The 9,892-nt window shown below is 71.2% G+C and overlaps 1 protein-coding gene across 1 annotated transcript; it reads right to left on the bottom strand.

Moving 5' to 3' along the window:
* Positions 1 to 897: 897 nt before the first annotated feature.
* On the bottom strand, positions 898 to 5,430 carry LOC125367665 (iroquois-class homeodomain protein IRX-4-like). The gene is given in 6 exon segments (XM_048368346.1): positions 898 to 1,198; positions 1,200 to 1,698; positions 2,115 to 2,461; positions 3,227 to 3,336; positions 4,904 to 5,155; positions 5,386 to 5,430. Coding segments are annotated over 6 exon segments (1,554 nt in total).
* Positions 5,431 to 9,892: the final 4,462 nt, after the last annotated feature.

Genomic DNA, 9,892 nt, shown 5'->3' on the forward strand with positions numbered 1-9,892 from the left:
AAGCCCTGGGCCGGCTCCCCGCCAGGCCCACCCTCTCCCTTCCACACTGCCTGTGGGGATCCGAAGGGACCCAGTCCAAACCCCTATGAGTTCATTTAGGGTGCTCCACAGTCCTGACTTTCCAGGGCCTGTCCTTCACAGCCCCCTCCCCCTCCCCCTCTGCCTAGGAAAAGAAGGGGGAGGGGACTGAATGGCCGTCCCCCTAGTGAGAGGGGAGGAGGACTCCGCGTGGTAGCTCCTCTCTTCACGGGCACGGCTTTTCTGCACTACCGTGTAAACTTAAGTAAGCGTGGCTTGCTTCGTGGGCTCCCTGGGCGACGGCTCTCCTCCCCCCCTCCCCCGGCGGGGCCGCTTCTAGGCCCCGGCTCCGCCCTGCTGGTTTTGCAATACAAACGCCACCACTAGGTTTTATTGGTTTTGTTGTATTAGCCTCTCCGGAGCAGGCAGTCAATGGGTGTGAACATACATTTTAGAAAACACGGTTCCATCGAGTCCAGAGTGTGCGGTGGTGTCGACGCGGCGGACGTGCGTGCTGTCTGTCGGTGAGCCTGACGTGCTAGGGTGGGCCGGGAGGAGCAGGCGGAGCGGGCTTCCCCAGCCCGAGGGACGCGGCCACGCGGAACGAGCCTCTCGCTCAGGGGCGTCTCCACGCCAACTTACGTGAACTTCCGGTGCCGACGCCGGGCCGCCCGAGCTCTCCCGCCCTCCCGGAGCCCGACGGCCGGGGTGGACCCCGGACCGGGGGCCCGGGCCCCGGGCGGGGAGGGCAGTGCACGCTGGGCTCCGTCCGGGCCCGGAGGCCCAGCTCGGGTCCCCACGCTGGGCCCCGGCAGCCTGGGCGTAGCCGCTCTGGCCTTCCCTTCGGGGGCCGGAGAAAGCGTGGGCCCGCGGCCCGCCTCAGGCGCAGAAGGGCTCGCCCCCGGCTTTGGGCACCGCCAGCAGCTCCCGGGCTGCGCTGGCAGTCGGGGTGTCGTGCGGCGTGGCGGGCGGGAAGGCCCTGGCCAGGGGCGTGGTCAGCACGCCGGCCCCCGCCCCCAGCGAGCGCCCCGCCGGCCCCGGATCCAAAAGGGCCCCCTTGGCCGCGGCCCAGGCCTGGTTCAAAGTGCTGTGCCTGAGAATGGGGTCGTGGAACACCCCGTCTACCCAGTTTCTGAGACTGGTTACTGGGGAGTCCTGGTGCCTGTCCAGGGCCCCCCCCGGCCGGGGCCGGGGCCGCGGGGGGCGTGGCGGGGGGCGCCGAGGACGCGGCGGGCCCTCGACGCTTGAGCATGCACGAGGGAAATTCAGTCTGGCTCAGAGCCGTGGCCGTCTGGGCCAAAGACCAGATGCGAGGCTTGGCCTCCAAGCCGGCTGGCGCCCCGGCGGGTACGAAGCCCAGCTGGGCCTCGCCGCGGGCCGGCGGGCCTCCCCCGGGCTGCGGCTCCAGCCCCGCCACCACGCCGCGGAGGCAGCTCCGCGCTCTCTCCACGTCCTCGCTCCCGGCCGGCCGGCCGCTGGAGGCCAGGGCCCCGCGGAGTGCCCCCGAAGTCTCCTTGCCCCGGCGGCCAGGGCCTTCGGGGGTGGCAGGGACGCGGTCCAGGCTGCCGTCCAGGGGCTGGAAAGCGGCCTTCGGCTCACACTCCGGGGTGGCTGCCTCCAGGGGGTCGAAGTCATCCAGGTCACTGAGCTCTAGTTCCTTGTCTTCTTTTCCCACGGGTTCTGTTGGGAGAGAACACACGGCTGCCCGGTGAAGACAGGGTTCAGGCCAGCAGGCTGCCCTTCTTCTAAACCCCAGGAGCGGAGCGAGAGGGGAGGGGGCTTTCACAGCCCAGCTAGGGGAACGGCCCAGGCGCTTCCCCGTGCCTCCCCCCCCCCCCCCCCCGTCTCCTCGCGAGCTCTCCCTTCTGGAATTGCGGATAGACAGTTTAAATTTGGCACTGCAGGTCTTAGACGTGTGTGTGTCTGTATGCCCGCGTGGGGGGTGGTTCTCAAACCGGACTCTCAATTTCTTTACGCATTCCCCCACGGTACCCCTCAAACTGCCCAAGCAGGCCACCTGGCTGCCGGCTTCTACAGCCTCCAACCGGCACGGACGCCCCGCCCCCGCCCCCCCCCCCCCCAGATCTCCAACCCACCTTCGCTCTTGGCGCTCTTCGGGGCCTCCCCTCGAGCCTCCTCCTCGCCGGCCTCCTCCTCCTCCTCCTCCTCCTCCTCCTCGCCCTCCCCGTAGGGCCGCTTCTCGTCGGCACACTTGTTCCGCGGCGGCCACGTCATCTTGTTCTCCTTCTTGAGGCGCCGGCGGGCGTTGGCGAACCAGGTGGAGACCTGCGTGAGGGTCATCTTGGTGATGATGGCCAGCATGATCTTCTCGCCCTTGGTGGGGTAGGGGTTCTTGCGGTGCTCCTGCAGCCAGGCCTTGAGCGTGGCCGTGGTCTCCCGCGTGGCGTTCTTGCGCCGCGTGCCGCTGTCCATGGTCCCATACCTGCAGACAGGGTGCCTTGGGGCGCCAGCCGCGGGCGGGCGGGCGGGGCGCCCCGGGGGAGGGAGCGGGGTGTGTGGGGGCCGGCTGGGGCTGGGGCTGGACCAGGCCCCGGTGGGGTGGGGACCCCGTCTCCTGGCCTTTTGGAGGCTGAGGGTGAAGATAATGTTATTAAAATGGGGCTGAGCTGCAGAGGTCACGGCCCCTGTCACTCCACAGAGCCACTTCTCCGGATTCCTTCCTGGGGTTTCTCTCGTGTGTCTTTGATCCCCAAACCATAAACATGTATCGCAGACCCGTGAGGCCGCCCCCTCCCCCCCCCCCCCCGCCGTTGGCACCGCAGGCCAGTGCCTGGGCCTTTAAACGGGAAGTGGTCAAGCTGGAGTGTGGGGCTGTTTTGGGCGAGGAGGCCCTGGGCTCCCACTGCCAGGGGGGCTTGGCTGGATGCTGGACTAGAGGTGCATGTCCCGGGGTGCACGGAGGAGGTGCTGGCAGACCCCCCCCAGGGGGTCGAACTTGGAAAGTAAGTCAGGCGGTGAGGGTCGGGAGGGCTTCATGGCACGTGGGGTGGGTTAGGGTTCTGGGGACGTTTGGTTTTCCTGGGGGCACAGGCCCACCAAGGACCAGAAGGGGAAAGGAGACTGAGGAGACTGGGGAAGAACAGGCCCAGCACGACCCCATCAGCACCACACCCTCCTCCCCTCTCCCTCCCCAGGAGGAGGGGGGAGGGGCGGGGCGGGGCCTAGCAGAGTCCTGGGCTGCCCTCACCTGTCATACGGGTACTGGCTCAAAGCAGGCTCGTAGGGATAGTAGGCCGCGGCCGCTGGCCCAAGGCCCGTATGCGCGGACCCGGCTCCGTCCTTGGACTCGAAGCTGTTCTGTAGGAGCCCAGCGGTGGTCCTGAGTTCAGCTCCGCGGACTAGGTCCCCTCCCCAGACCCCCTCTCCTCTGGCCCTCCCTCCCCAGGCCTCCTGTCCCCTGGCCCTCCTTCCCAGACCCCCTCTCCCCTGGCCCTCCCTCCCCAGGCCTCCCCTCCCCAGACCCCCTCTCCTCTGTCCCTCCCTCCCCAGGCCTCCTGTCCCCTGGCCCTCCTTCCCCAGGCCTCCCCTCCCCAGACCCCCTCTCCCCTGGCCCTCCTTCCCCAGGCCTCCCTTCCCCAGACCCCCTCTTCCCTGGGCCCTCCCTCCCCAGACCCCCTCTCCCCTGGGCCCTCCCTCCCCAGACCCCCTCTCCCCTGGGCCTCCTCTCCCCTGGGCCCTCCCTCCCCTGGGCCTCCTCTCCCCTGGGCCCTCCCTCCCCTGGGCCTCCTCTCCCCTGGGCCCTCCCTCCCCTGGGCCTTCCCTCCCCGGGCCTCCTCTCCCCTGGGCCCCTCCCTCCCCAGACCCCCTCTCCCCTGGGCCCTCCCTCCCCAGACCCCCCTCTCCCCTGGGCCCTCCCTCCCCAGACCCCCTCTCCCCTGGGCCCTCCCTCCCCAGACCCCCTCTCCCCTGGGCCCTCCCTCCCCAGACCCCCTCTCCCCTGGGCCCTCTCTCCCCAGACCCCCCTCTCCCCTGGGCCCTCCCTTCCCAGACCCCCTCTCCCCTGGGCCCTCCCTCCCCAGACCCCCTCTCCCCTGGGCCCTCCCTCCCCAGGCCTCCTCTCCCCTGGGCCCTCCCTCCCCAGACCCCCTCTCCCCTGGGCCCTCCCTCCCCAGGCCTCCTCTCCCCTGGGCCCTCCCTCCCCAGGCCTCCTCTCCCCTGGGCCCTCCCTCCCCAGGCCTCCTCTCCCCTGGGCCCTCCCTCCCCAGACCCCCTCTCCCCTGGGCCCTCCCTCCCCAGATCCCCTCTCCCTTGGCCCTCCTTCCCCAGACCCCCTCTCCCCTGGGCCCTCCCTCCCCAGCACGTGGAACCCCAGGCAGCCCTCCCTCATCCCCAAAGCCCCCCCAGGCTTCGGTTCTGCACTCCCAGGCCCTGTGGGGATGAAGGAGTTAAGGCCTCTAGTGGAGCGGGAGCGGGAGTGGGGCCTGAGAGCGGAGCAGGGAGGGAGCCGGGGTGGGGAGGGGTGGGGTGGTGAGATGGTGGGGTGATGGAGGAGAGGACGGGAGCGAGGGGAAGGGCTGGGGGGTGGGAAAGGGAGGAGAGAGAAGGGGGAGCGGGGAGGGTGGGGAGCGGGACTGGGGGGGAGCACCGAGCTCCGACGGAACCGGAAAAGGAGGGCGCCGCGCCCCGGCCTGCCCGCCGAGGCCCTTCCCCCCCCCAGCCCCTGGGCCGGGGGTGGCGAGGCCCGGCGGGGCGGGGAGGCCCGGCGGGGCGGGGGGGCCCGGGGGTGGCGAGGCCCGGGGGTGGCGAGGCCCGGCGGGGGGGCCCGGGGGTGGCGAGGCCCGGGGGGTGGCGAGGCCCGGCGGGGGGGGGCCCGGGGGTGGCGAGGCCCGGCGGGGGGGGGGGGGGGCCCCGGGCCGCCCCTCACCAGCGAGTAGAAGGCGGACGCCTCGGAGCCGTAGGTCACGTAGTTGCCGTAGCCCTGCGCGCCGCCGTAGGGGCCGCCGTAGACGCCGAGCGCGGCAGCCGAGTTGAGCTCGTGGCGCGCCGTGGCCAGCAGCCGGCTCTCGTAGACGGGGCAGTAGACGGGGGCCTGGGCCGGCGCGGCGGGCCCCGGCTCGGCCAGCGGGCGCCCGCCCGGCTCGCAGCACGCGCTCACGGAGTTGGTGGCCATCAGGAACTGGGGAGAGAGCGGCCCCGCGGGGCGGGCCGGGGCTAGCGGGGCGCCGGGCCTCCCCGTACCCCCGCCGGCCCCGTCGAGGGCTCCAGGCCTCTCGCCGCAGGCCCAGGAACCCCGAAGTCCCAGAACGTGTCTGGGGAGCCGGGCCGCTCCGGGGCGCGCCGGTGGACGGGGGCGGGGCGGGGCCCAACCCTCCCGCCCCGAAGCCCTGGGGGCGGGGGTCCCCTTACCTGGGGCGCCGAGGAGTAGGGGTACCCGAACTGCGGGTAGGACATGGCGGGCGCGGCCCAGCGCCGTCGGGGGGGCTGCGCGCGGGGACGGGCGCCGGGCTCCTAGGCGCTGGGACGGCGAGACGGGAAAGCCGGTTAGTCCTCGCCCCGCCAACTTGGGGAACCTGCTGAGAAAGCGAGCGGCCCGGGCCACCGCGCCCCCTCTCGCCCCCACGCCCCGAGCCTCCCGGGGGCTCCGGGACCCGGCGGCCTCCGAGCGGCAGCCGAAGCGCATAGTTTGAAAAGAAAAAGAAAAAAAAAGGGGGGGGGAGAACACCAGCGACTCGCGTGGGCCGTCCAGGCGGCCGTGGAGACGCTGACGCCAGACGGGGGCCGCGCCGCCCGGCCGGGCCACGACGCGCGGGTCACTGGGGAAGGGGCCGGGACGGGGGCCGGGGCAGGGGCCGGGACGGGGGCCGGGCCACGACGCGCGGGTCACTGGGGCCGGGGAAGGGGCCGGGACGGGGGCCGGGGCCGGGGCCGGGACGGGGGCCGGGGCCGGGGCCGGGACGGGGGCCGGGGAAGGGGCGGGCCCTGGCCGCGAGCTGGGGTGGAACGAATGGGCCGCATCCAAGGAGTCGATATCGCCCCGACCCACGGCGTTCCTCCTTAGTCACCAGGACGGGAGGCACTTTTAATTAGAAATTAATTAATGAGCAGCTGCGCCTTCACACCCCACTGTAATCATTAGTCTCAATTACAAATGAGATCGAGGAAGGGACACCGCGTGCGTCTTCACCGAGGTGTAATCAACAGTTAAAATTAGCCGGGCGCCCTGCGCGCGCGGCGCCGCCCCCCCCTCCGCTCGGGCGCCGGGCTCCACAGGGCCTCCCACCCACCCCAGCTCCGCCGGGGCGGGGGTCACGGAGCCGGGACCCGCGTGCGGGAGCTGGGGGTCGACCCGCGCTCAGGGGTGGCGGTGCCCGCCTTCCCCGCGGCCGGAAAGGCTCCCCGGGCGCGCGGCGCCGCGCGGGGTCCCAGGAGGAGGCCCCTCCCCTTTCTACTCGGGGTCACCGGAGTTTCCGCTCAGCCTTTCCTCCCCCTCCCCCCGCCCCGGCCGCCGGTTCGCCTCCGGTCCCTCTCCCTCCCTCCCCTCTCCCGGCCCTTCCCTCCGCCCCCGCGGCCCAGCCGACGGAGCCGGGCGCGCGTTGTGCGCTCGGCCGCGCGGGCCCCGGTCCCCCCCCCCTCCGCCCCAGGCCGGTCTCCCCGCGCACAACGGGGCCGTGCTCGGGGAGGGCGCGTTGGGCGCGGAGCCTGGGGGCCTCCCGGGTCCGCCTCGCACAGCTCCCTGCGCGCGGCGCACCGCGCGGCCCGGGTGCCCGGGGCCGACCGGGGAGGGGGAGCCGAGCGCCCCCTCGGGCCGTCCGGGCGCCTAGCCGGGGGTCCGTGCAGGCGGGCGGGGGGGCCTTTCGCACTGGGTCCTCGGGGGCCCGGACTCCCCCGGCCGGGCCGGCTCCCCGCGATCCGCCGGGAACGGGGCCGTGCGCCGCGGCTCTGTGCAGACTTGCTCGGGAGATTCCTGGGTTCAGACCTGTAAATCGCCCCGGGGTGGCCCTCTAATTAATGATGACGTTCGCGCCCTCTCCCCAGCTGCGAGGCTGCCTCCCAGAAACGAAATCTGCCGGCTCTGACAGCTCGGTTGAAGGTGATTGATGACTATCTGGAGACCGCAGTACACATCATATAATATCTGCTGCGTAATTGCTTTAATTTACAGATGAAAATACGAGTTCTCCGATGGTCGCGTTGGACCGCAGCCGGCCACGTCCGAGCCGCTTGCAAAGGGAAACCATCGGAAATAATGAATAGCCGCCACATGCAAATTATTCAGACAGTTTAGCGTCGGTAGCCGGGAGAGATGTATAAAGAACACGCGTCAAATGACATTAATAATTGTTTTTGAATTCTGTATTGATTTCATGGCAGGCCCTGTTTATTTCTTTTTCACCTGAATTGCTAATACCACCTTCCTGTAAGTAATAAGAAACTAGCCACGGGGCCCTCCCGGGTGGAAATGAATCTCAGTCTCCCCCTCTTCCTCCTCTCGCTCCTCCCCTCCCCCACCGCCCTCCGCGCGGCTCCTGCCATTTCCTGGCTTTCGCCGGGGCTTCTGCTGAACCTCCGCCTACTTTCCGTTATTTATTGTTTACAAACAACTTGTTCTCTCTTGATAATGAGCTGGGGACGAGGGAAGGGCCTGTGTACCTGCCTGACAGCCAGGGGGTCTGCAGGCAGGAACCTTTAGAAAGGGTGGCATTCAGCAGTGACTTGGCTTTTCTTTGGAGCATGCTCCCTGCCCAGGTCTGGGGGGGGGCCTGGCCCAGGTTTGGGGTGCTGGCCCAGGAGGGGAAGCAAGGCCAGGCCTACATGTCGGCACCTTGGCCTGGCCACATACCCCGTTTCTGCCTGGGAGGTGGCTCTCCGGGAGCAGGTTGCCTTGCATCTGCTGAGGAGGTGTCCAAACCCTCCGGGGGGCCTGGCCTCAGGAATGGCGTTTCCAGTCCCGGTGGTGCCCTTCCACCATCAGGGCAGCGTAAATGTCAGCTTCCAGCCTCCACCACAGCCGGCAGCCCCTTCCCCCCCTGGCCTAAAATCTGGCTCACTGGGAGATCTACTCCCCAGGAATGCATGCTTCCCTCCCCCTGGCTGCCGGCCTGGGCTGGGGTGGGCGCGGGGTCCTGGCCTTGCCACGCACAGTTGGGACCCTGCAGGGTAGGCCTCACCGGGACCTGGCAGTGGATTCTGCAGGCAGGGCCCCCCAGCCTCCCACCCAACAATCTCGACAATCTGCTGTGAGCCTGCTTCGCGACTGGGGCCCTCTACCTCCTCCCACATGTCCGCCCTTTCTGGGCCATCCTGGCCCCGTAGATCCTGGCCCAACTCCTGTATGCCCTTCCTCAAAGACCAAACCCTGATTCCAGGGGCTGCTCCCTTCCCAAAGCAGGCAAAAGCCTCAGAGTCTTGGGGATCTGCAGCTAAGTAAGTTTGCCGGGTGTTGCCTGCTGCCCCCAGGAGCCTCAGACAGAGGGCCTGGGTCGCCCTTCCCTTCCCCGCCGGGCTGCGGTGGGAACCGGTGAGGACGCCCCGGCCTTAGGAGGCCACTCACCACCTGTTCTGTCTGGGGTTGATGTGGGCCACGAGAGTTGGGGGGCTGGGGGGAGAGAACAGGGGCTGTGGGGCTGCAGGCCGGATCCTGACCTTTAACCAGCCCAGGGCCGGGCTCCAAAGTAATTCCCAGACCAGCCCCTCACCCACCGCACCGAAGCCACGGGCGCGCTCGCCCGGCCAGGCGGGGGCCCCAGCGGGAGGCCAAGGCCTTCCCGTCCCGGGTTCAGGGGCAGTCCCTGGGCCTCCGGTGTCCACTCCGGGTGCCAGGGATCCTGCCTGGCTCCCCTCGACTGGCAGGCTGGCCCGCCACGCTCGCCCTGCCCCCACCTGGAAGCCGTGTGGCGCGCCGCGCGGGCTGTTCCCGGGCGCCCGCCCCGCGACCCGGCCCTCTCCGCCTCGGCTCCGGCTCCCTCCCCGCCGCCGGCCGGCCGGGCGCTGCCCGAGGCAGGAGTGCGCGCGGCCGGGGCTCCGGAGCGCCGGCCGTCCGCCGGGCCCGATCCCCCCCGCGCGCGGCCCGGCGGAGCCCAGTGGCACCCACGCCCTACGACCGCCCCCGTCCCGCTGTCCAAAACTTGCGGCCCCCGAGCGCGATGGCCTCCGGAGACCCCAGAGGCGAGTAGCAAACTTTATCCCCTCCGGCTCGAGCGCGATCCCCGCGAAGTTTGCGCGGCGGAGCCCGGTCCCTACCTGCTCGGCGGAGAGCCGGCCCGCGCCGCCTGGGCTCCGGGGCCGCGGGGCCGCGGGGAGCAGCGCGCAGCCCGGGACGCACCGGGGAGTCGCCGCCGCCGCCGCCGCCGCCGCCGCCCGCGCCCCTCGGCGGCCGCGCCGAGCCTCCGCCTCCTCGGCGGGGGGAGGGGTCTGGGAACCCCGGGGCGGGCGCGGGCCCGGGCGCGGGCGCGGGGAGCTCACCTACCTGCGCCGGTGCCGGGCCCCTTCGGGCCGCCCGCGCGGACTCGGCGCAGCCGCCCGGCGCGCGCGCTCCGGCGGGGCGCCGGCGACAACTACTGGAGCCATCTCCGGCGAGCACCTGGAGAGCGCAGCGCGCCGGCGTCCCCGGACGCCGCGACCGTCAGCCGAGCCCGCACCGGCGTGACGTGGGCGAGCGCGCGCGGCTCCCACCCGGCCTCCCATTAACGCTTTCCCCCGCGGGCGCCCGGCGCTTGCCAACTTTCCTCTCCGCCCCGGCCAGTGCGCAGGGGCGCGCGGGCGCGGGAGGAGGGACTGAGATGAGGGGCGCCCGGGGGTGTGGGGCAGGGCGGCTGGGGGCTGGGAACCCTGAAGAAGACACCCAAACCCTGACGTGATCCTGACCTGGCCACTGCGCCAGAGATCCTGGGCTCTTGGCCCTGGGGTCCCCCCT

The sequence above is a fragment of the Perognathus longimembris genome, chromosome 19, assembly GCF_023159225.1.
Source record: "Perognathus longimembris pacificus isolate PPM17 chromosome 19, ASM2315922v1, whole genome shotgun sequence".
Taxonomy (NCBI): Eukaryota; Metazoa; Chordata; class Mammalia; order Rodentia; family Heteromyidae; genus Perognathus; species Perognathus longimembris.